A 27,603-nucleotide genomic window follows, 5' to 3' on the forward strand; every position below is an offset into this window, starting at 1 on the left:
ATGAACTGTTAGCGTACTAGGTTAAAAAAAAAACAGCACGTTTAGACGGCGAAAAGGAGAGAAAATAACCTCATGCTCACGCTAATAAATAAATATGGAGACTAAACAGATGAAGTGAAGCACAAGGATAATTCCAGACTCATTTTGAGCCCGGTAAGAGATAATTAAACCCATGAGTGATTCATGGACTTAGACTAATTTGATTCCGTTTCACTTCATATTTCACTTCAGTCCCACACCTTCAACTGCGTGCAGTGTAACATTAGACTCTAGTCTATTTTACGTGATGTTTATCGAGTTGGATGATGATGTGTGTGCATGTGCACTCACTCGAGCAAGCATTGGAGAGTCAATGCTAATGTGTATTGACCTCTAGCGCTGTACTATGTGCTGAACTATGTGCTGAACTACGTGCTAAGAGTAATAAGGGGCAGAAATTGCACACAATACACACATTACACACTATTGCACACGTAATGCACACAATTATTGAATACAATGTGGCTGATCAGCAAGTTTGACAGCTGACAGTAGACTCACAATTTGAATTTTCAAACTCAAAGTATTCTTTCTAACATCGTAATTTGAAAAGATTGTATTTTACTGCTATTTAGGTGTCATCAATTGTCACTAAAGACAAGTACCAATTTTTAGTGAACTCGGTTGAGTTTTGTACAGTCACAGTGGTGTTTGAAAAGATTGTCTAAAACAGTTTTTAATACACAGCCAAGCGCCAGGATAGTAATTGTAGCGGAAGCATCTTTGACTTTTTTATTGGTCATTTCTTTATTGTTCCAATTCTCTCGTTGCTCCAAATGCTCCGTAAAAACTGCACAAATGAAAATAGATCGAACGGATCATAAATTAACTGTTCATCAATATACATATGCTTATCAATAATATGCACCTTACAGCTAAATAACCCCTTGTTTTAACCTTTGTTTTAGCTCTTTTCCTAATCTCACACATTAACTTGTACTGCATATAAACTAAATACAATTCTAACTGTTTGTTACTACCATAGTACCAGTTCATGTATGCTTAATTGAACTAAGTCAGACTTCTGACATACATCCTTTGTATCACTTCTGTTCATAATTACAGCATGTATCTTTATAACTAAACCATCTGTATTATCAATATAAACTTGTATAAATCATATAACAACTTTCCCATATTATGCACCCCAAGTACTCATCTTTGTACATTAACTCAAACTAGGCAAATATTTGTTTACATTCTTGCACACGTGTACCTTTCAATCGCATGCCGTAGTGTACATTACATAACAATAACATTTGGTATGTGAGCCGACCGTCTCGGCTACTGTTCAATCAAAGTTACATCCATGTAATGTACAGAGCGAGTTAGGTGCGAATGAAAGGTACTTAATCATAGAATAACGCATCATTACAGCATTTATATACAACATTCATCACATTGCATCATTACATACCTTCATTCTGCCTTCTTAAGTGCATATAACATCCATATTCACAAAGATGCCTCCAATATCAACAGATTTTATCCACTGGATATCAAAAAGGGTGCCATTTCTTCACACGAATTTAGTAGCCTCCAGATGGCGCTAAACATAAATATAATCAATCTCTTTGATCGACTTAATAAAATGAATTCATATCGATCACTGAAACAGTAATGCAGCTATGTTTGTGTGCACTCGTCATACTGATCATCGCCCGCGCCCCTACAGTAGTACAAACAATGCAGGAGGTCTAACACTGTATTCCCGCCTAACTGTTACTCTTTGTGACTTTTTTATCATTGCAGGGTTCCACGACTTGGCTTTGACTTTGTTCACTTGTCACTCACCATGAGGAGAGCCACAAGATCCTCTTCAGGGCGTCCTACCAGTCCTGATGCAGAACTATTTCAGGAGTATCACAAGGATAGGAACACAAGATCTAGGAAACCCTCTGGGCTCCCAATCAGTCCAGACGCAGAGCTGTGGCAGGAGCCCGAAGAGAGGGCCACACGATCAAGGAAGCCTTCAGAGGACCTCGTTGTCCTGGAGCTGCCTCGTATCACGAGGATAGGGAAGCGCAGTGGAAGTAGTGGGAGGTCTCCAGAGCCCCCAAAGCTATCTCCAAGAGGTGGGAGAAGTGCAGAAGGTGGACACAAGCATGAGAAAAGAGGCTTGTCCCCTGCAGAAGAATCTCCAAGAGAAACATCCACAAAGAAAAGGAGACGATCTGGTCGCGTGGTAGAAGAAGATGTTGAAAAGGAGAAACAGGAGATGCAAGAAAAAGATGAGAAAGATGATGGTGATAAACGGGACAAAGTTTCAGAGAAGAAAGGTAAATCTCCCCGAGAAAGAAAGCATGATGGCAACCTGAAAGAGAAAGGTGTAAAAGAGAAAGATCCAAAAGAGAAAGAGGACAAAGAAGTGAAGGCTAAGGTAAAGGATAAGCATCAAGACAATGTTACCAAAGAGCACAAGAAAGTTGAGGACAGTACAACTGCATCAATAGAGCCAAGCGGTAAATCTCGGAGGAGAACCCGCTCTGGAAGACAAGGAATTGATGGAGATGAAGAATCGTCTACTCACTCACATCAGACAACTCAGCAGGACTCCAAACCTGATCTTCCGGAGAAGGGTGATGGAGGCAAAAGTACAGATGAACCAGCAGCGAAACACCAAAGTAGCAAAGATCATGGCAGACCTTCATCCAAGAGCGGACAGGACAAGGAAAAATTAGACGTCCCCAGACTTCGAAGTCCACCAAGAAGTCCAGAGAAAAGCAGGAAGGTAGAAACTGCCAAAGTAGAACTGCTTAACATCAATTTAGATCTTGGGGAACTTACAGTAAAGACCTCAAGCAAACCACCCCCAAGAGGGGCTCTTAGTCCATCACTTCGGATGAGTCCTAGAAGGGCTAGACAGCCAAGTGGACAGAAGTCCTCTGATGATCCTGAATCCATCGAGAGTAAAGACACCCAGGATAAGAACTCTGGTGAAGAGATTAAAACACCTTCAACAGCTCCAAGCCACAAAGAGTCAACTGAACTCAACACCGCATCAGAAAAAGATCAAACAAAAGATAAGCCGGGTAAGAGGAAGAAATCTGCAATTGCTTGTAGGGATATATCAAAAGACTTTGATGAGTCTAAAGAAATTCCTCAATCTCCCACACGGTTAACCAGAGCTAGGAAAGAAGAAGATTTCCCAGCCCAAAAGGAGGATACCCCTGGCAAAGATGATGAAATATTGTCCTGGGATTCCAAGTCGAACAAAGCAAAGAAAAGTCGAAGTCCGATGAAATCTCCAAGAGACAGTCTTTCACTCTCTCCTCGGAAGGGCTTGAGGTCAGGAAGGGCTGATGGTACTCCTGATCACAACAGGGCCCAAGAGCAGGAACAGGTGAAGGTTGTTGCGATGGAGATGGAACAGATCCCCCCACCAGTCTCCGCATACACTTCTATGGCCCAGAAGGGGGTAACCGTCAGCCAGGGGGAAGAGCAGGATGTGCGGCCATTGCCGGAGTTGGAACGCGCACCAACCTTCGGCGAGTTGCTCGCAGCAGAGAAGCAGGCCAAGGCGGCTGACGATGTGACGGAGATCTCTGATGAAGTGGCAGCCAAGATACGAGAATGGAGGGTGCATGAAGAGGAGAGCGTTGGTTTCCAGGGAGAGGAGTGGTACGCAGAGGAAGTGGATGAAGGTGAACCGTTTTACTATGAATCTGATCACATGGCACTCAAAGGCAATAAAGAGTGAGTATGAGTCAAGTTTCTGTTTTTTGTAATGCATTCCAGTTAGCAGATTTTAAGCATGAAAAACCCTCCAGTCTTTTCTGTCTTGAGCTCTTTCCTCTTTTGGCATATCATTTGCCTTGATACCATGCAACATCATAATTCTTTTCCTTTCCCTTCCTACCCTCCCTCAAAGATATCTCTCGGGGCCGGTATTAAATTCAATAAAAGGTACTTAGAATAAGTAAGAAGTTTACTTACGTGTAGTAAATGGCTAAGCTAAGAAGTTTACTTATCTCGTATTCAAATCGCATTTTAGACTTGTACTTACCTGAGACAAAATCTAACTAAAATACTCAAGCAAAACTAATGTGCAATTAATGCGTCGCAATAAATGCGCGCTTACCGCGCGAATATAATTGTGCGCAGGTTATAATACTGCGTAAGAAAACCATATGCCTGCCAATCAAGGCCTCCAAATAATTGGCTTAAGTCTGGTAGGGAGCTGTCTTAAATTTAGGGTAAAACACTTAGCCAAAAGTTTGAATTGAATACCAAAATAGGCTAGGTATTTTATCTAAGCCAAATACTAAGTAAAGAGCTTAAATATTGTACTTAAGTATTGATTTGAATACGGCCCAGGAGTCCGTCATGCTGTAGGATATGCCAAATCTGTTTCTCCTGTCTCTCCTTCCATGTTGTTACTAACTTCTGCTCCTTCCCCACTCTCTGTAAAACTCCATCATTTGCCTCTCTTTCCACCCAACTTACCTCTTCCATCTTCCTCCACAGCCACATTTCAGAACTCTCTAACTTTTTTTATGTCTGCTTTTTTTCAGAGTCCATGTCTCTGATTCATAGAGCAGCACACTCCAAACCATAGTTTTCATGATTCTTTTCCTTAGATACAAGTTGAATTTTTTGCTGACAATTTGCTGCTCACGTAAAGATACCTTTGCAATTTTTTCTACATGAACCATTGTCCGTAATTATAGTCCCCAAGTACTTGTACTATATAATGAGAAAAATCAGAATTGTTAATCAAGAGTTCATGAAAAGGCAATCGATTAACATTTTGTCATAGTATGGGCACGTTTTCACAAATGTACAAGTACCGGTAAACAGACTGGCCATTTGTCAAGGACTATCTTTGAAGAAAAAAAAGGGATTACTTGCATTTAATTTACCAAACATTAAGTGAACTTGAGGGCATGTATTAAAAGTTTGTGTCGCCCGACAATGGGATGCACACCCGACCTATCTTGAATTTAAGGGTATGTCTTCACGCATGGTTGTGTAACCCGACAACCCAGCTGGACCTGAACACCAGTAAGCCAACACTACTTGACCTGTGGGGTGTTTCACAAAGATCCTAAGTTGAACTTATCTCTAAGTTGGACAATTATGGAAAGCCGCTAGCATCCTTGAAAATATTTTGTAAAAGTTATTTTAAAAGGCATAAAATGTTGATTCAAATCATTAATATTTTCTATTATAATGGGAGATTTCATGTTCTTAATGTGAAATTCATGAAAAGTCTAAACTACTAAAATTTTTGCTTTTGAATATTATTCATTATCAGGCTACAAATGGCTCTCCATAATATTTAAGTCCAACTTTATAGAGTTAAGTTTGACTTAGAATCATTGTAAAACACCCCCTAGGTAATGTGTTCATTTGTGTGTTTATCTTTTTTTTTCCCTCTGTGTCTTTTGGCTTTCAGCTACAGGATGCTGCTGCGTACCATCACCACGCTGGAGGCCCAGAGGAAGCAGGCCGTCAAGGATCTGGACAAACTGGTGACGGCTCAAAGAGAAGCACTCCGGAACCCCCTCAAGTTTGTTCATAGATTGCAGAAAAAGGTCAGTCAAACTTGGGAAGGTGTATTTGATCGTAAGATGTGGACTGTTCAAGACATTACCAATGATGTTAGGCATGAGTAGTTATTGTAATAATAATAATAATAATAATAGCCTAATAGTCCACTCCAAACCCACTCTTAACCCTTTAGCAACTAAAACGCCCCTCCTTTTACTTACTGACCGCCCGAAACCGCCCGTCCGTTTTCATTTGTTTTCAACGTGCTGTAGTATCCCTCTATGGGGTATACTGTGATAATGTTATACGTGCGTAACCCTTACAATGTCTCCAGTAGGATTCTGCATAAAAAAATAGCGCATGTTTCGTATGTTTCAGAACAATGTTAAAATGAAAGCAATATTGCAACATCTTCCAGTGGGTAATAGGCAATTTTTACAAAATCTCTGGTTGCTAATGGGTTAATGCCTTATTGCTATTTTACATTGTAATGTGTCCTCCCTGTCACAGGTAATGCTTTTTAAAAGGTAAAGCTTTTAAAAAGAAGGGCAGTCATACATGAAAATTAAAGAGCTTGAACATATTTCTTGAAGTAATCCCCTAGTAAATTTTGATCAGTTGGTTCAAAAAGCAATTGCATTTATAAGGCCAAACAACAAAAATTTTGTGTTTTACCTCCCCTCCTGCCTTCTTTTTTAAAACTATTTACTATTCAGAAAAGAAAAAGTTAAAAAGAACAAAAAAAGATATACATTTTGTTTGAATAGCTTCTACAGTGATAAAAATCATTTTTTTTGGTCATAGATTGCATCAGTATAGTCACATAGCACATTAACTGTGAATAACTAGGCTTGGCCAGCTATAATTAACATGGCAGCCATCTTGGAAATAATCATAGCAAAAAATTGGAAAATAGTAATTAGTAATGCCCTGCCTTGTCCTTTGGACAAGAAACACGTTATTTTTGTAATTTGGCCTATTGCTATCAAAGAAGTAAAATAGCAATTTCTAAAACATATTAAATGGCAAAAGATGAACTTTAGATATATATGCATTAGGAAATACTTTTTCTTCATGTTTTTTTCGTGCTTACATTTACAAAGGACACCCTGCACCTGCCGTCACCCCAGCGCATTGTTCTTCTCCCAGAGATCCCGTGGGGGCGCTATTTAGGTCATCCGGACAGTAAGGAGCTGATCCTAGGGCTGTCTCACCAGACGAGGGCCAGCTTGAAACCAAAAGGTATGTATAGATTATTATTATTAAGAATATGGCGTCACCTGTGACGGGGAGGCGAAAAGTGGACCACTACACCGGGGTTTCCCTCTTCTCTCATACAAATAGTGCAGTGGGTTCTTAACATGCAAAAGTGGTTACTCTTCTCTACACAGGCCTCCATTTAACATCCAAAGGATAAGCCCTTTGTGTACCATGCATGTATATCATCAAGTGAACAAGAAATAATCAACATAAATAACATTAAAGTACCCATTTACTACACCTGGGGGGGGGGGGGTGTTTCACAAAGACTAAGATTGACTTTAAGTTGGACTTAAATATGGCAGGCCGTTCATGCCATTGTTTGCTCTCACCATTTACTGGCATTGGTCTCTCAAGAGACGTACAAATCATGGTCAGAAATCTACAGAATTTACTTTTTTTTATAATTCATAATTGAAGGAAAAAATATATCGAAAGATCATAATGGTGAGAGCAACCAGTGGCATGAATGGCCTGCCATAGTTAAGTCCACCTGAAAGTCGATCTTAGTCTTTGTGAAAGACCCCCCTGGGTGGAGAGTGGCTACCATGTAGCTAAACCAGGATAAGGCGCTCAAGCATTCACAGAATTTCTTACTACAGTGTAGTGAGTGTACCTGTTTACTACACCTGGGTGAAGAGTGGCTACCATGTACAGTACATGTAGCTATAACAGGATAAGACACTCAATCATTCAAGAAATTTCTTCCAACAGTGTGTCTCGTAATAGCTATTGGAGCCTCAACCTGTGCTTGTGCAAAGAGACAGCACATTATACCAAAATGATGTTGTTTGTAGTGTTCATGAAAAATAGCCCGAGCTAGAGGAAAATGTGTGTCATGTCGAATGTCTCCAGTGACTCTGTTTCATTATGTCTAGATTCGGCGGAGGACCCTGGGCAGGAACAAGCTCATCATCAATTCCAATCGATGATCAGGATGAGGATGAAAAGGTAATAGGTTTCTCTGTGCCCCCTCTCTTTTACTTTCCTTTTCTCTCTCTCTCCCTTCCTCCCTCTTTCTCTGTCTCCCTCCCTCCCCCCTTTCTCTCTCTCTCTCTGTCTCCCTTCCTTCCTCCCCTCTCCCTCCCTTCCTTCCTCCCCTCTCTCTCCCTCCCTCCCCTCTCTCTCTCTCTCCTACTTTCCTTTTCTCTCCCTCCCTCCCCTCTCTCTCTCTATTACTTTCCTTCTCTCTCTCTCTCTCTCTCTCCCTCCCTCCCTCCCTTTCTCCCTCCCTCCCTTTCTCCCTCCCTCCCTCCCTCCATCCCTCCCTCCCTCCGTCCGTCCCTCCCTCCCTCCCTCCCTCCCCCTCCCCAATGAAACCAAAGTAGGGTAGACACTTAACATTCCATGGAGGAGTTGAATGAAGTTGAACCATGTTAATACAGTGAAACCTGCCTATGAAGACCACCCAAGGGAGACAAGAAAGTCGTCTTTGTAAACAGGTCATCTTTGTAGACAAGTTATCATTGTAGACAGGTGGTCACTAAAGCAGGTTTAACTGTAACTTTATAGTTCTTTTTACATTTCCAATCTCTGTCATTTCCTCTACAACCTCAGTGTTTCAAATCACAGCATTCCAAATATTAAAAACACAATCATTTTATCTGAATACCTGGTTTTCTTGTCACTTGTTTTTTTTCATTGTTACTTTTTTTTGTCTTGCGCAGAACAAGAGTGTGATCCGTGGTCGCCTCTGGGACGAAACCAAACCAGACACGTTCAATCGACTTTGGACAGTCGGTGAACAGGTATGATCTTCATCAGTTATGATTTTCGTGTTAAGTGTGAAAAATTAATTTCAATATCCATATTAGAGGGCAAGCCCGAGATGTGTTTTCCATATATATTTTAACTTTAAAGTGTAGCTGATGGTTGTATGAAGTTCACAGACTAATTAAAGGATGGATCGGGGCCCTGTTGCATAAAACTTACCATTGATGGTAAATTTGCCATCAATGGCAACTGCCATGGTATATTAGGGCTCAACAGCCAATCAAAATCAAGGTTTCCATGGTAGTTACCATTGATTGCAAACTTACCATCAATGGTAAGTTTTGTGCAATGGGTCCCAGATCAAATTCAAAGGACAGTGATGGTCCTAATGGTGAAGACCCTGACAGAAGTGAAAACTAAAATAGATCAATTATATATCAATGCTGAACTAAAGAATTCCATAGACACAGAGATCAGTGTTGGAAGTAGATGAACATATAATAAACCTTTGCTAATTTCCTTTTTCTAGTTGTTATGTAAACAGGAGCTTCAAATTAATTTCTATACGTTTGAATTAATAAATATTCGTCAAAATAATTTGATTTATATAGCGCCTTTTCCAAAGGGTACAAGGCACTGTCCCTTAGTCTATCAACAAATTGATAAGAATTGTTCAGGTATTTTTTCAGATGTTTTTGAAGAAGTCAAGTGTCTTAAGAAATTCTTTTTCAGGTTTGAATTTACAATATTTACATAGCATTTTACATTTTCTTTTCTTTATTGTTTGTTGAAGAAATCAAGGACAACTTAAAGCCCGTCTGTACTAGTTTGGCCACGAGGGATTAGGCCACCAAGCGTGGTCACTAACAGGAGGCTATCTCATCAACTCAGCTCTCAATTCACGTAAAATATAGAGGATCATGGGGGACCAATGGTCACCGATTAGGCATTGTTTTCTGTATAGAAGGAGCAAGTAGCTACAAGTAGGACAGTTGGGCTTTAATAAGAAAGCTTGATATCAGTGTTCTACAAATTCCCGGAGTGGAATGCCCTGGAATGAAATTTACAATAGTTAACCATTGTTTATTTGCTTGTTTGTTTGGTTTGTCATGGAAACAGAAGCGTCTAGAGGACCTACTGACCACGCACCCGTCTGAGGAAGTGGAAGCGAGGAGATGGGAAAAGATTGCCAAGGATCTTGGGAACAGGACCCGCCATCAGGTTAGATTGTTTGTTTGGGGTTTTTATTTCTGTATAAAATGTGTATTAACAAAATACGCCTGTTCTTCCAACATCAAATATTTTGTACAATCATGGGGAAATAAGAATTAAAAGTAGATTCAATATTAAAAATTTCAATAAACAAAACATAAACGATATAACTGAAGATGTATAATATATTTTTGAGTGTAAAAGATTCAATTTACATTTACAGTGTATTTTATAAGGGTTACAGAACTGCACGAACCCTGACAAAATAAAGTAAAAAGAAAGAGAGGTAAACAGATTAGCTTTTCATGCTAGAGATCTTTGCCTTTGTCTTTGTTGATGATGATGATGATGGTCATAGAGATGGAAGTCAGAGAGATGAAAGAAAAGATGTATATGTAATGAATATGATTGTATTATGATGTTTACCCCTGGACATCTATAACCTACATCAATTAACCTATGTAGTTGTCTGGAGTGTAAATTTCTGAGGAGGTGGTTTTCCAGGAAAGATTTTTTTTTTTTTTTTTTTTTTTTTTTTTTGAGGGGGGGGGGGGAGGAATTGATATGTATTGATGTAGTACAAAATAGTTTCGAAATGAGATCAGAAAATGAGGAGATATTAGTAGTAATTAGCTCAATCATTAACTGTTATTTTCACTGTATTCAAGCAAAGAATTATAGCTTATGTTTTTAATTCCTCATTAATTACCTCCATTCAGGTTGCCAGTAGAGTGCAGAAGTATTTCATCAAGCTCGGCAAAGCTGGGCTACCCATTCCTGGTCGAATGCCTAACATGGCCACATACACTCTGAAAAAAGTAAGATCCTGTACTTGAATACCTATTAACATCAGGAAATAGCTTTTTCTAGCATTCATTGCAGATGTTTATGCTAGAATCCACTGGAAATCATTGATAAAACACCAAATGATCTTGTAGATATTTATAGATATATATATAAATATATATATATATATATATATATATATATATATATATATAACCCTAAATGGTACATTAACAGGACATCATAAAAACTGGTATATTACCCTAACCCTTCACTAACCCAAACCCTAACCCTAAATTCTAAACAATATAACTAATTAAACTAATGAGTAATGATTGAACCTATTGTTTCTTGGGGGGGCCTTTAAGTTTCCTCTACCCGCAAACGTACATGTACATAGAGGACAGTAATTCTATTGTCCAAACGTTAACAGGACACGAAAATGTCCTGCTAATGACCATGTTTACTTAATAACTCAATTTTTTACTACATATATGTGGCTGTATTAAGATGTATATATATTTACTTATATCTGTAGATTAAACGAGAACAACAGACTATATTTATGTTTTTTTGCTACCAATACTGTAAGTGAGCTTTAAAATCTTTCTCATCACACCTCACACTTTTCTAATGGACTATGTTGTACCCTACAGCCAACTCAGCGTCGCTACATGAACCCTTACAACAGACTGACGTGCGCGCCCTCTACATTCCTTCAGTCGATCCGAGCGCCTGTCCTCATGAACGAAGACGATGACGATGCATTCGACTACGAAATGGACTACGATGCAGATTCCATTATGGTACAATTACCCATTTATACATATTTATTGCAAACGCACAGTAACAGAAAGTCATCTTTAATCAATTCTATATTGTACAATTACCAATTTCTCTCTATTTCTTCAATTCCATATTGTTTAATTGCCAATTTCTCTCTATTTCTTCAATTCCATATTGTACCATTACTAATTTCTCTCAATTTTTCTATTCCATGATGGTACAAAAACCATTTTCTTCCCATTTATTGTAAACACAAAGTAACAGAATAGAATGTCATCTTAAAGTGGAGGTATTTCTCCTTTTAATGACCCGTTAATGAACCGTTTTTTTCAATGAAAAATTACAAAAATCAGGGACAAATCTGCTGATATTCAGAAGCAAGGATTTCACTAGCTTATAACAAAAACTGTCATTTGTCACTGATGACAAGTTTTGTTAAATTGGGCCCAGAATTGTCATTATATAGGTGAAAGGGAAGCTACCGTAATTAACCGCACCCCTCTTTTTTGCCCTTAAAAAAAAAAAAAAAAAAAAAAAAAATTGGAGGAATTATTATTATAAACTACATATTGAGATCTATCAGAAAGATTACTTTCAAACCAAGATGACAGACAAATTTGAGTGTTGTTCTAGTTTCCGAGTGGTGAGTCAACAAACCGATTACCGAGCTGGGAGACATTGCCAGGCATAGCACCAGGTAGAGGGGCATAAATCAAAACTTAAAAAAATTTTTTTTTAAAATGGTGCACCGTGTATAAGTCGCACTTCCGACATTGAATTTTTTTCGGCGGCAAAAAGGTGCGGTTAATACACCGTTAATTACGGTATATATTTAGCAAAAGTATCCCAGTTAAACATTTTAGTCTCTATGCTACTAAAATACAAACTTAACAATGGGTTTAAGTTTGGTCTTAAGTCCATTTTAACAAACAAATTTAGACAGCAGTCTAGGTTTTCCCTTTCGTAAATATGACTTAACCCAGGTGTCAGGCCTCACTGAGTTAGTAGGATGTTCAACTCATCCATAGGAATTTTTATTTAAAGGGACCCAGAGATGTTTTCTATCATTCAGCACATTATTTTTTACATGTTTCTTCATTACTTGTACTTGATCAGTATGTAGAGGATTGAATTTGAATTTATACTTCCAGTATCCAAAGAAACATAATTCCATACCATTTCATGCAGATGATTATCCTTAAAGATAAACTTGAGTTCTGGTAATGCGATTGCATTGTGAAAAAAAAGGTGTGGAATGGATCAGAAAAGTTGATCATATAGCATGTAAGTAATGGTGTGTAATGCAAGGTTCTGGAGTCATCAAAATCATCATAAATTTGGCAGAGTCTTGGTAAAGTAACAATCACTTACACAGAAAGATGTATATGGGACAACACACATGGTGTCGGGGCTAGTACTACCCTGATTTCCTTATCTTTCTATGCTCATTACTCAGCCGGTATACATTTTCTTCCAAAATTGTTTGGCACATGACATTTATTTGTAATCTTGAACATTCAGTCTAAGTTTCGTTAGATTCTGTGAGAATTCGTTTTCTTTTTTTACCAGAACTCAAGTTTATCTTTAATAACGCTTTTCATTTCTTTTCTTTGAAGGAAGAAGACGACATCCCAAGTGAGTTGAAAGGCTCGGAAGAGTACAAAGAGTTGGTGAGACTCAAGAAGTTAAGAAACATCACGCTCAAACAACAGGTAATTAGAGGAAGTTCTTTGTATGTTCATTTGTCTTTTTGTTTGTTTTTCCGTTTGTTTGTTGTGGAACACACAATTTACAAATGTTTATTAAGTGTACACATTATACATCAGAGAGCAACTAGGTCTTATCCCTGACCCAACCAGATAGAGAATAAATATGCAAAGACAGTTTGAAACACTTTTTATTGTGTTCTTATTGATATATTTTTTACTGTACCGGTAATACACAGTGAAACTTGTATTTAAAGACTGCCAAAGCAAGGCAAGAAAATTGTTTGTTTTTTATAAGCAGGTGGTCTTTATGAACAGGTTATTTTATCAATGAGAAACACCATTCAAGGGAAACAAAAAGTGTGGTCTTTCTAGACAGGTTGTCACTCAGTATTAAAGGTAAAGACCAGTATTGGAAATGCCCCAATTTCAAAAAATGAAATGGAAGCTCTTATTACCAATGGTGTGAAAGAATATGTTATGACTAATACATGATGACAAAAAATTTGCCGGGAAACTGCCTACTAATTCATATATTTGGTAAATTTGTTTCTCTCATGGTCTGTAAGAGATATAGGGTAGTCCCATATACATCTTTCTGTGTATAGTGCTTGTAACTTTATGAAGAATGGGCCAAATTTCTTATAATTTTGATGATTCCAGAACCTTGCAGATGCTAGATGCTAGATGATCAACCTTTTCTGATCGATTCCACAACGTTTCTTTCACAATGCAATCGCATGACCATAACTGGTCTTTACCTTTAAAAGCAGGTTTCACTGTACCATCGGTTATTTGTTGAAAAGGAAATGACCGTGTACCTTGTCCTGCAACCCTCTATTTGCATTTTTTCTCATACAAATCTTCCAACAGACGGACATGAGCCATGCTGGCTATAGCTGTGATGGTTGTGACGTTTCACCCATCGTTGGTGTGAGATGGCATTGTGTGAACTGCCCCATGGAAATCTCCACAGATCTGTGCCAAAGCTGTGTGAATGAGTAAGTATGGGTAGGCCTGTTCCCATGGCATAGGGACTTTCTTTGTGTTAGTGATATGCCCTATACAAATAACGTTCATTATTATTATTTTGGCTGCAAGGTTTGTGAGTTGTACAGTGTACTTATCACCTGAAAAACATAATTTGCCTATAGGTAGAATGTATAAAAGAAACCTAAAAAAAACGTTTACTTAGCATTCTTTGGGTTAATAATTAAGGAGTACGAAAAGAAATAAAGGATTACATTGAACTCGGCATTTAGGGCACGGAATCCCAAGTGTGACATCGATTCCGAGCGTGCCCTATTCTATGCGAGTGTGTAGGGGTGTCTTAGCTAGTCTATTCAACAAGACGTTTTACTGCTCACTGAGAATGTATTTTAATTGCAATATCTATTTGTAGAAGTAATATTTGAAGCTCATAGTTTGACTACAGTATAGCAACAGGAAGAAATCAAGGGCGAAAAATGTTTCGGTGATTGGTACACTTTAAAGTTACACTATTCAAAGAAACTTTAAAGAAAAACCATAGCTGTGGAAATTATATGTTCATGACATTCAAAAAATTTGATTAAAATGTTATGATGCCTGTCGATTTGTGTTGGCTGAAGATTGCACCTTGAGAACTGCCCTATTAAGGCCCCTCTGCACTACTTATAGCTACTTGCACCCTCTATATAGCAAACATTGCGTAAGTGGTGACCGTTGGTCCCCCATGGTCCCCTTTTTCTTATGTTAATTGAGAGCTAATTTAATGAGATAACAACCTGTCAGTGACCATGCAGGGAGGTCTAATCCCTCCTGGTCAAACTAGTGCAGATAGGCTTTAAAGGAAATCTCTAAAGACATGTGTGCACCAAACCCTGTACATGGATAAGGGTTTATGGTTTTGCTAAGACTGTAACAAATATTTTCAGGGTTAAAAAAAATGTTGATAATACGTAGGGTGAAACTTATTCTGCTCATGTCCAGTAGAAAGATTAAATGGAGAGAATACATTGGGATCCCGGTCGCACATGCGCAGTGAATTTTTATAAGCAAGAAATGTGACAGTTGAAAATGGAAAGATGACTTGCATGTGTATCTTTATTTTGGCGGAACACTGTCTTTTTTTGCCAACGAAATCAAACATAGGAACATAATTGTGCGCATGTGTGCATATCAAACAAAAATTCAGCCCAGGTCATGCAGGGGTTACTGACATGCATGGCAGCAACAGAAAAAAGTATACCGGTAGTATACTGAAGACGATGAATGAAATTATATATGTGTAAAAACTGTTGTTCAAATTGTTCAAACTTTGGAAATGGATAACGTTTAGTAAGGAGGGCTGAAGGTCAGAAGGGCTATTACATGTATATTAAGCATGTATCTTCCCAACTTCCATTTCTTAACTCATATCCTGCCATGAGACTGCTAGCGCGCTATTGTTATAGTGCTCTGTGCACGCGAGCGCGCTATCGATTGATTGCTACGTTCATGCTAGCGAGCCACCGCTACTCTGCTTTGTGCACGCTAGCAAGCATATGTAATAACAGTCATTGTTCATGCCCATTGCACCGTGCTGAGTGCTTTTGCAGCGCTATTGAAAGTACCATCGCGTGCATCAGATTATCGGCTTTGGATTACGCGTCTTTGTATACAACAGTCAGATTGGATTTTCTCGAGTAATTTAGCGATTTGTTTTTTGTAAAGATTTAAATAACACGCACTTGAACCAACCCTAAAATTAACTTGGCACACAGGAAATTTGTGGCTGGCACAATAGAGATTAGCACTGTGGCACTGGGGGCATTGTATGGGTGGCAGCTTAAGAGTTAAGTGATCATAAAAATTGTCGGGAAGAGCATTTACTTTTGATATCCAGAGCTAAAGATTATGATATAAACAGCATATTATATGTCAATGGATTGAGAGAGATTGAGAAAGACATAAAAGTGCACGAGCAGAGAAAGAGGGGAAGAAAGGGGATGAGTGTGTGTGTTGTGAGAGGGAGGGAAGGAGAGAGAGAGAGAGAGAGAGAGAGAGAGAGACTTTTGTTTTCTTTCTGAATTGCTCATCGCTTAATATGTAATGCTACAAATCCTACAATCAAATTCATTATTGCTTGTGCTCACCCCCCCCCCCCCCATATGCTTTTCCATGAAAATCCCTTTTCTTTCTCATTTTTCTTCCTCTCTATATTCATACATGTACATATGATTATAAATGACTCAATTTCTCTTGCTATGTTAAACAATCATGCTCTTCAAAATTTGGTTTATCCTTTTCTCATTTCAATTTTTATTTATCTACTTTATGCCTTTTTTCAATCTCTTTCTCTCTCTTTTATCTTATCTGTATTTTTCAATCTCTCTCAGAAATGTCTCTTGCTCAAACTGTATGTTTTAATTTATTTTCCTCTGTCTTTCTTTCTTCCTGTTTCCATTTCTTCTTGGTTCTTTTTTTTATATACTTTTATCTCTCTTTACATATTTCATGTAAACAAAATTGTGACAAAAAATAATTATGTTTTTGCTTTTTGAATCGAAATCTAGGTCAAGAACTTCTATCACATGACCCGTGTGAAACAAATTGTGCACTGCCTACATGTACATGTATATTTAAGTCTCTAGTGATATATTTTCTCTCTCGGGCAAAGGACAATTTATTTTCATTGTTTTTTTGTGTAACCTTAGTTACCAGTTTCATTTATAAGGCCCATTCACATTGCAAAAAAAATTTGAGAGCGAGCATTTACACTGGAAAAACCGGTGGAGTTTCAGCCGGCGTTTAAAAAAAAACACCCTCCAGAGGTTGTAGCAGCTTCTGACAAAACTCCGGAATGTTAGAAAAACCGATGGTTTGTGCTTGCAATGTAAAATGCCCCTGAAATCTCTCATGCCAGTGCCAGTGCCAGTGTGTATTCACTCTCCCAAACTTTGTCTTTCCTCCTCCAACTTTATTTTCTTTTTTGTTCTGATCTCTCATCCTTTCTCATTCTCAGGACTGTGTTCTCCTCCTTTCATTCCCCCTAAACTCATATCCTTTATGATTTCTTTTCCATATTTGCAAATCCACATTCAGTAATGCACAAACCACAACAAGACTTAAAGATAAAGTTGAGTTCTGGTCATGCGATTGCATTACGAAAGAAACGGTGTGGAATCGATTAGAAAAAGTTGATCATGTAGCATATAAGTATTGGTGTTACTGCATGGTTCTGGAATCATCAAAACGATAAGAAATTTGGCCCAGTCTTGGTAAAAGTAACAAGCACTGTACACAGAAAAATGTATACCCGGTAGGATGCGAACGTTCATGTGGTTGAACGAGCAAGTGTGCGCCTGTAAAATGGCGACTGGCTGGAATGCTCCCCAGGGAGTGGAAAATGTGCACACATTGTGTGCGGGTAAGCCTGAATCCGATGACCGGGGTAATAATATATCTGTAAAGCGCTTAGGTACATCGTTGGATCGGTGTATTGAGCGCTATATAAAAAACCGGATTATTATTATTATTATTATTATATGGGGCTACATAAACATGTCCTCATTTTTAAGCTTTTACATGTAATATTTAGAATATGAAGGCATTTGAAGAGCCATGCATTCCATGAAATATTTTTTCCCTGATGTTCTTCCACACTTGCATAATAACAACGAAAACGCTCACAAATTATTGTTCACCTCTCCCCAAAACTCAATCTTCTCTTTAAACAGCAACACAGCAACATCCACACATGTACGGTACATGTAAAAAACATGTAAAAAGAAATTGAACAAGAACATAAAACAAAGAACAGCATATATGTTTATGAATTTTTTTGCATGCAAGCTTTTAATGATGTGAGACAGAGTAAACAAAACAGGATTTTAGCAATGATTTCTTTGTTTGGTGTCCAAATTTGTAATTAGGATGTTGAACAATATAGAGCATATATAAATGTAATACTTCAATGTGTTTCTACATAAGACTCAAGAAGAAAACAGTATTGTCTACCTAGGAATTAAAAACTCATAACGGCATATAGTTAACAACATAATTATTCACAACCTTAATTATGAATTTAATAATATTTTGTTCAGTATGTGAAAAATTGATCTGTCCGGATTCATTTATTTACTTTTTTAAATTAAAGCAAGTACATGTATAGTACTTCTTATACATTTGGAATATACTGTATGGTTCTACTGTTTTTACTGTTTTTATTGTATACATGGATTTACTGTTTAGGACAGAAAATTACGCTAGTATCGATGTAATAAATCCGTTATGATACAAAACGGTTATAAATCAATGATAATGAAGCTAATATACAAGAGCATTTTTTTATAAATTAAGTACTAGCATTTGGCGTCACCTGTGGCTGGGAGGCGAAAAGCAAACTAAATCCCAGTAACCCTCAGGTTTCTCCTACCGGTATAAATGATTGGGGGTGTACATCATTTTTGTAAAGCACTGTATTTCAACGCATATGGACAACAAATATTGTGCTAGTGCTAGTGCTTTCACTTTAAGTCCTATACATGTAAGTTAACAACTGAATTATTCATACCCTTTAAAGGTAAAGACCAGTATTGGAAACGCCCCAATTTCAAAAAAAGAAATGGAAGCTCTCATTACCAATCATGTGAAAGAATATGTTTTGACTAATACATGATGATACAAAATTTGCCGGGAAACCGCCTACTAATTCATATATTTGGTAAATTTGTTTCTCTAATGGTCTGTGAGAGATATAGGGTAGTCCCATATACATCTTTCTGTGTATAGTGCTTGTAACTTTACGAAGAATGGGCCAAATTTCTTATCATTTTGATGATTCCAGAACCTTGCAGATGCTAGATGCTAGATGATCAACCTTTTCTGATCGATTCCACAACGTTTCTTTCACAATGCAATCGCATGACCATAACTGGTCTTTACCTTTAAGTTTATAATTTTTAAGTACCGGTACCGGTATGTGAAAAATTGATTTGTCCCAATATACATTTCTTGACAATGTGACACATTAAAGCATACATCCAAAAGTATTCAACGAATACCCTAATTCAACCAGCTCACCTTTTCATTCTTGAGTTACGAAAACAACAAAAACCATGAAATTTACAAGAAGTACAGTACGACTAATTTGGTTAACTGCACATTGTCTGTTTACAAGATAATTATACAAAAAAGCACAAGGTATAAGGTATATATGATAAGCGGTTGATTAAATATCAGAAGCATTTCCTTGGTATATAGTATCAGATGATGCATGCCTTTTGATATATTCCTACAATGATTTTTTTTCTTTTCTTTCTACACATATTACATGTACATGTATAATATATAGCATGCATTGCTTAATACCGGTAGTCAGTATAACATATTTTCACCTCAAAATTAATTATTTCTTGTGTGCCATTATTTCAACCTCGGCCTGTGACCATGGTGAAATATGACATCAATCTGGAAATATTGAATATGTCAATTTATATATTTTGTAATATGCAACGCCAGAGCATGCAACATTTGTATATTGAACTAATACAATATTACTGACATGAAATGAAAAAGCAAAACACAAAATCATATAAATTATACCGATGAAGAAATGTATTATTTTCTTCATAATAATAGAAGTACTTATGATTTTAAATCAATGAATGGAAGAAGTAGATTTGTAAAATAAGAGAACATACATACTTATTTCCATTACAATGAGAAATTTATAATCATATACAGTAGCGCTTACAACTCAAAGAATATACCTTTAATATAGTGGATATATGTATTATGTCCAAACACAAATACTGGCAAATTATTAAACTTGAATTTACACTAATAAATGAATAATGTATAGCTATATCAAGGAAATCAACAATACTGTTCATAAACATGGTGGCAAAAAAAGAGAATGAGCATATCATTGAGGTGGGAAAATAAATTTAGTGTAAAATCAAGACATTTTACCCATGTCAAATTGCTACTCTAACCGACTATGGTTTCTCTTTTTGTATGAACAAACAATTCATAACACAACCTTTGTGTAATTTTCAAGAGAAAACGTTGGCATATAACTTCTTGGCCACAATATATATCACCTAATTGTACAGTATTGCATACTTGGACGTCTATTAATAGACTAATGCCATAGCTATAATGTTTCATTGGTGCGTGCATACATTTTATTGCAAAACTCATTGCAAGATATGTTTAAAGCACATGTACACCCAGCATAGACAACAGATTTCTTTGGTGTTAGTTTTATATATTATGCTGTATAAATATGTGTACCTTCAGATAATATTTTACATACAGGCTGTTGACATTGCCACAATGTTTCATATGTGCATAAATGTTGTTGCAAAAACTGTTGCTAAAAAAAGGTGTATATTAAAATAAAAGCACATGTACACCCTGCATAGACATACTGAAATAGGTATTAAAATAACAGATTTCTTTGGTGTTATTTTATATATATAAACATGTGTACCTACATACAGGCCTAGTTTCTACCACAAAAATAGCACTCATCTTGCATACTATAGTTACCACATGTACCTGTGGATATACAGAGTTCAATAAGTACTTTTCAGTATTGTGGTTATGACAAGTACCGCCATGAAGGAAATAGTAAGAATCATTTTTAGTAAATTGCCATAATTATTACATATTTCTCATTCTCAAGCATGGAAGCTGATGTATACATTGAAAAATAACTATTTTAAAAAGCGATGTCCATACATGTAGTCTGTATCTTAATCATAGATTTTGTTCTTAATCCGTAAAAGTCTCCTTTTTTTCTCTTTTATCACAATTATTTTCACCCATCCAATATCTCTTGTTCTGAAGACAATCCTTTCATGGAAGCAGGGAAATTACTATATATCAGAAATATTGAATATATATAATCGTGTCTCTATAATCCATCTAAGAATCATAAGTACTCAAGATATTGTCTATTTAATAAGAAGACTAAGGCACAGAATTTTCCAATTTTATTACTATTCATTTTCTTTTACAAAACTATTTATTGATACTAGTGATATATCCATATAAATAGTGCAGCTACTATATGAATATATTCTGCTGCGCTTAAGACATCATCACATTATTACCCCGGCTGTAGCTGAGCCGCCGTAATAAGGCGCTAAAGCATTCAAGGAATTTCTTCCTACAGGGTACGTATTTACTCCACCTGGGTGGAGAGTGGCAAATGTAGATTAATGTCTTACGACATATCCACTAGACCACAACACCTTTACATATTAAAAATATCTGTTTCCCATAATGATAATCACTACACACATGTACATGCACATTTGTTTCAGGTGTACACAATTGTTTAACTTCATATAAAGAGGAAGACCCTTTTACACGAGGCACTTGTTCGAAAGGCATTGTTTTGAACAGAAGACTGATATAATAATGATTTGGTACTGTACTGCACCTGTTGAAAGGGAATTTTGACTGTTTCAAAAATTTGAGAAGCACAGGATACATACAAAGGATTGTATGAAAGAGGATGGATACCTTTAAAAATTGCACCTTTTATCACTGTGCTTACGTGAAGGAGGGTTGCCATTGCACATGAAATCATTCACAATGGCACGTTTTCTAATAATTTGCGTTTCACAAAAAACAACATTAATCCAAACAATTTTTTGATGCAACTAAATTTCTCTTGCAGCACCCCTAGAGGTGTCTTGTGGAGCCCCAGTGTGCCGCAGCACCCTGGATAAAAAAATGCTGGGTTTAATAGACATGTGTGCTTGCCTTTTGTAAAATACTTAAAATTTGGGAAAACTTTACTTTTATGTTTATCACACTCACACAAAATAATATTTGTCATGTTGTGCAGACTTGGTATATACATGTTTAAGTATACTCTTATGCATTGATTTAAATCTGTTCTGATCGTTAAAAGTAGGGCTTTTTCCTTCGGTTTCGTTTACCCACCTCGTGAGGCTCTTCATGTATCTTTACACGCGGTGAATTATGAAGTAAGTGGAGGATTTTGCAGCAGATGGCCAGGATGCAAAGGCATATTGCCATTACGGTGTAGATAGGAATCTGCTCAAGTATTCCTATGGTGGGTTTAGCCTGTAAATTAGATTGGTAAAAAACAAAATTAATTCCTGCATGTAATCAGTAAATGGTAGCATAAGACAGGAGATTTTGAGGTATATGGAAGTTGAGTACAAGATACAGCACTCAAAAAATTAATTCTCCCCTCGCCGACGAAGTCAGAGGGGATATAGAAATGCTGCCGTCCGTCAGCTTCCTTTCGTGCGTCCATGCGTTCGTAACAAATTTGGTTTCCGATCGATAACTTCAGTAAGGATTGACGGATATTAATTAAATTTGATATGAAGGTTCATGATATCAAAATACAGGCTAAGTTTGATTGTGGAGTACGTAGGTCAAAGGTCATAGCTCATTAAATATGCGAAACTGGTTTCGGATCCATAACTTTAGTAATGTTTAGTGGTTAACTTCCTTGTCTAGTAATAAAATAGTATAGTCCAATGGAGGTAACTTGTTCTGATGTATATAGGCCATTTGTACCCTGCAAGAGGATGCTACGCTTTGCGTTGACTTGTTGAAATAATGATGAAAAGGGAGAACTATCTTTTCATCATTTCAATTTTCTACACTTGGAGTATTCTAGTTTGTATCATATTACATGAAAATCAACATTTTGGGGGGTAAAACATGGAAAGTACAGATTCCTATTATACTTGCTCTTCAATGAATGCATTCTGTCTTTAAAAAAAACAAACTTGCAAGCAGATTTGTACTGGAATGTGCAGTAAGTGCATATTGGGCACTGTGTTTGTATTTGAACTCACCGGAATTGACGGTTCGGTAGGATCAGTTGTACAATCTTGATTGCTGTCTCCTTTGCCCTTGTTTGTCACAGATGCCGTGGTTGGTTGTGGACGTTGTGGACAGGCCATGTTAACGTGAAACGTTGTGTTAACCGAAGACTCTTTCATTAATTTACCACTGTGACTTTCGATGATGAAAGCATACAATGGGAAAGTTTCGTCAAGAAATTCCAACGCATTGATATCCAACCGATACTCCACAGTCCTGCCGACGTAAGACATTGTTACTCTGTAGCGATCATGTTGTATATCTCGATTAGTTCCATCATGAAAGTTGAGTTCAGTCCCATTGCTCTTAAAGACCGGTGTTCCATCTTTTTTTTTGTTAGCGAGAGCTACTATGTAGCTATGTAAGGGTGTAGTACCTGTTACATGATAAGATAATGTCAATGTACCATTGTCTCCTTCTTCGTAACACTGCTTATCCGTTGTAGGTTGTTGGATGAACCGTACTGTTTCTGCAGTTGCTGCATATATACATGTACATACGATTAAAATGATTAACTTCATTTTGGCCTGTACTGTACTGATATCTACGGGTCAACAGTTTTGATTGTTGTCTCGTTGAATAATTCCTGCGGAGCTGGTAAAAATGTTGCACTCTAACAGACGAGAAGGTCTCTAAACAATTTCTGCCGGTTCAACAATCCTTTATGCCTTGCTCTGTCGACAATAACAAAATTCAACAGTTTTAATTGTTGTCTCGTTGAATAACTCCTGTGTTGCTGGTAAAAATGTTGCACTCTAACAGACGAGACGGTCTAGAAACAATTTCTGCCTGTTCAACAATCCTTTATGCCTTGCTCTGTCGACGATAGAAATTTACGTACAAATGCCAATCTGTTTTCTCGAAGATTCGAGAAAACAGTTTGGTATTTGTTCGAAAGAGGGCAGCAAACAACATTCAAGTGTTTTTTGTATAATTTTTTTGCCTTTGTTATTTTTTTCTCATAATAAAGAGTTTCAATTCTTTTGAATCAACAATTCCTGTTCAAATGATTTGAAAAGAATTCCCTTTTATAAGGCCACATGCGTGACTGACTTCACCCTCAGAAGGCTTACACAATTGTTGATAAGAACTTGCTTTACAAACTTACAATAATTGAACAGTAATTCCATCATTTCAGAAATCACATAATGGAACCTCAATAATTCAATTCAATTCAGTATTTTTTGTTGTTGTATTAGTATAAGGGCAATTTGCCAATTTGTAAAATATTTACAGAGTTTGACATTTATTAGAAATACAGTAGTCGGGATAATGGGGGGGGGGGAGAGGGAGAGAGAGAGAGAGGGGGGGGGGAGGAAACAGACATACAGAAAGAGATAGGGAGGGAGGGGAGAGAGGAAGAGAAAGACAGAGACAGAGCAAGAGATAATAATAATAATGATAATAATAATAATAATAATAATGATAATAGTAATATTAATAATAAATAATGATAGTGGATATTTTTGTAGTGCACATTTGCACCACACAAGTTGCTCAAGGCACTCGATTATATAAAGTACCGAAGCTGTGACGTCATAATTTTTTTTTATAGAATTTCTCAATTTGGTGGTTAGGAGCATATAACACTGAGTTCCTATAGGACATATATTTATTCAGATGGTCATATCTCAGAAAATACTTAACATATTCAATTGGCATTCAACATTTGGACATTTTTTATGCTCTTTCGGAAAATGAAGAAAAAATTGAGAAATTCTGTAATTAGATTTTTGATGACGTCACACTTCACCACTCTATTCCATGGGCTTTAACATCAAGCCTACAGATTTCAGTGCTCACAACATTTCAGGAATTCTTTCCTATTAAATGGTACCCATTTAAAGACCCTATCTGATGGAAATACAACTTTATATCAATGGATAGCTGATTGAACCTTGAATACAAATATAAATAAAGGAATACAAATATTTTCCCCTTTCAGTATTACACAAAAGCAAACTAAAACCTCATTTTCTGCATCCCTCCAAATTACAGATCAATAGGGGTCAAATTTGCCACAATTACAGTGACAGTTACAAATGGAATCAAAGCTTATGAAAATTTCTGTGCAAGGCGATAGAGAAACTTGGACGGTACGATGAACATGACTTATGTCACAGAGTTGCCCATTGGCATTGAATTGATTGCATCTTTAAAGATTCATGAATTTCTTAATGTTGATTGTATTTTCCTTATACCTTTTATTATCTGTTTCTTTCAGGTTTTTCTTTTTTTGTAAGTATAAAAACAAATTGATAATCAGGGTGGATTTCCACTTTAAATCATATTACTTTCATGATTTTGGTTACACGCCTGACTAATGACCAAGATGAGGTGTCCCTCTCAATCATTGTTCAGTTTTCTGACAAAAGATGATACTAAATTCTGTCATTATTCTGTTTCAAGTTTACCAGTAGTTTATTTCTACATTTGGTTCATAAAAAAGCAAAAATACATACTGTACATGTCCAGACACATAAATATAAACATATTGTTGTACAATGCTTATTGATGACATAAATTTCCCTTTTTCCCTCCTCTTCTCCTCTGCAGTGATTTCCAGTCAGAGGTTCACCGTTCATCCCATCGTATGGACCCTGTTCATATCGGCCAATCAGCAGGCTTCGTCGACTCGGACTACACCAGCTTCACGGGGACGTCGGGGGACTACAACTATCTCGACCCAAATTACAGTCCCGCCGTTCTTTGATGGATGATTATTCTTATTTCCATTCAAATATTCCTGTTCGTCAACTCGAGAAGGCAGTCTTAAGATGTGCATGTATGTCAATGAGTTTCAAAACATTGTTGTCCCTGCAATGGAGACATCAGAGCCTGTATTCAATTCCATACTTAAGTTTAATATATGAGTATTTTACTTAGTCTTCAGCTTAGATAAATACTTAGCCAATTTGGGTATTCAGTTCAAACTTTTGGCTAAGTATTTTACCCTAAATTTAAGACAGCTCCCTACCAGACTTAAGTCAATTATTTGGAGGCATTGATTGGCAGGCATATGGTTTTCTAACGCAGTATCATAACCTGCGCACAATTATATTAGCGCGCATTTATTGCGACCATTAATTGCGCATTACTTTTGATTGATAAAAATTAAAAATCTGATTTGAATACAAGACAATTAAGTAAAGTTCTTAGCTTAGCAATTTAGTTACGTAGTAAATTTCTTACTTATTCTAAGTATCGAATTGAATACCGACCCTGGTGACTACAACTATCTCGATCCTTATCACGATTCCGCAAATTCTAGAATTTGTCAGATTCAGACTTTATTATCTTTATGGGGACTTTGAATAACCACATGTACATTTGCAACAACAGCTTCAAGCTGTCTGTTTCTCTGGTATGCATGACAACTCCTGTATTAGTGTAGCTTGCCATATGTGAGCTAAGTAATGCTGCAATATTGTAATCATGTTTCTGATTTGAGCTTTTTTTGTTTACTTCATGTATGACACAAACAGTAAGAAATCAACCCGTGAGGTACATAAAAGTATTGTCTAAATAGACAGATACATGTATGTATGTCTAGAAGGGAGCTGGGCTATTATTGTCAACGCGGACTCGTTGGAAAATCTGAGTTATTTGAGAGAGCTGTATCGCATTCAAGTACATGGGTGAATTTTTGCATCAATCAGATCTTTTAGAATGTGTAAAGTAGTTACCAAAAAGGTAATGTTGAAATGCATTGAGTTGTTTTAAATTTTTTTTGATGGGTCATTTCATGAGGTTGAGGAATTTTTGTGATGTACCAGAAGTGAGAAACTAGCTAGGCCATGATTTTTGTACTTTAGCTTCATGGTGAATCAGCATTAATGACCCAAAGTTTATGTAATTTTATATACAGTAAATGTGATGTCTATGTAATGCTGGTAAAAGAAGTTTACACATATTGAGCAAAGGTTTTGAAGAGAAGCAACTGAAACAAATGATTTTGGGAGGGCACTATAATTTCATTTTTCGTGTGTAGTAGAAGATCTGATACTAATGTTAAATAGACATTGTCATATTGTTTTTGCCCCAAACTCATGGAATGACCCTTATGGCTGTTTAAAGTCCGGTGTGTATCTTGTAATTCAACTCTTGAAACCTTACATTGCCTAGCGGTGCCAAGTTCTCCCAAACCCTTTAGAAGTCAATGGCCAGAATTCACAAAGAGGTTTGATGTAACATATGAACCTCCTGTATGTATTTGGGCCTTTGATATGGCTTACACTTTATGTGAACTTGTATCTCAATGTGTGTAAAAAAAAAAAATTTGTCGTCAAATAATTTGGGCATGTATAAAATGTTACATGGACATTTTTTATTCTAGTCTTAATTCATCTGTATATTATTTGAGACTATCAAGGAGCTGATGTGGTGAAGACCTGAGGGAGGCAGAAAGAGAGAGAGAGAGTGAGAGTGAAGAGAGAGAGAGAGAGAGAGAGAGAGAGAGGATGAGAGAGAGAGAGCAAGAGAGAGAGAGAGAGAAAAGAGTTAGAGAGAAGAGAGCAAGAGAGAAAGAGAGTCTGCTCTCCATCTCCAATCTTCTCTTCCTATCCAATATTCTCTTCCTATATTTCAGTCTGATCTCTTCTCTCTCTTTCTAATCACTTCCTTATATCGGTCTCTCTCTCTCTCTCTCTAATCACTTCCTTATATCGGTCTCTCTCTCTCTAATCACTTCCTTATATCGGTCTCTCTCTCTCTCTCTCTAACCTGTGCCTTATCTCTCTCTAATCACTTCCTTATATCGGTC

At 36.9% G+C, this 27,603-nt stretch overlaps 1 protein-coding gene across 1 annotated transcript; it reads left to right on the forward strand.

Moving 5' to 3' along the window:
• On the forward strand, positions 1 to 27,153 carry LOC584395 (ZZ-type zinc finger-containing protein 3). The gene is made up of 12 exons (XM_030998026.1): positions 1 to 153; positions 1,792 to 3,735; positions 5,438 to 5,576; positions 6,636 to 6,778; positions 7,671 to 7,743; positions 8,460 to 8,540; positions 9,625 to 9,726; positions 10,437 to 10,535; positions 11,160 to 11,309; positions 12,906 to 13,001; positions 13,869 to 13,996; positions 25,398 to 27,153. The coding sequence occupies exons 2-12, from the start codon at positions 1,835 to 1,837 to the stop codon at positions 25,552 to 25,554; spliced, it is 3,069 nt and encodes a 1,022-aa protein (XP_030853886.1). The 5' UTR covers positions 1 to 153; positions 1,792 to 1,834; the 3' UTR covers positions 25,555 to 27,153.
• The last annotated feature ends 450 nt before the right edge of the window (positions 27,154 to 27,603 follow it).

The sequence above is a fragment of the Strongylocentrotus purpuratus genome, unplaced genomic scaffold (assembly GCF_000002235.5).
Source record: "Strongylocentrotus purpuratus isolate Spur 01 unplaced genomic scaffold, Spur_5.0 spur5_scaffold_4, whole genome shotgun sequence".
Classification (NCBI taxonomy): domain Eukaryota; kingdom Metazoa; phylum Echinodermata; class Echinoidea; order Camarodonta; family Strongylocentrotidae; genus Strongylocentrotus; species Strongylocentrotus purpuratus.

Excerpts from the sequence above, each read along its gene's own strand:
- LOC584395 (XM_030998026.1), top strand. The coding sequence starts at position 1,835 with ATGAGGAGAGCCACAAGATCCTCTTCAGGGCGTCCTACCAGTCCTGAT. Across the intron at positions 8,541-9,624 it reads TTTGGACAGTCGGTGAACAG|AAGCGTCTAGAGGACCTACT; the intron begins GTATGATCTTCA and ends TCATGGAAACAG. Across the intron at positions 13,002-13,868 it reads ACATCACGCTCAAACAACAG|ACGGACATGAGCCATGCTGG; the intron begins GTAATTAGAGGA and ends ATCTTCCAACAG.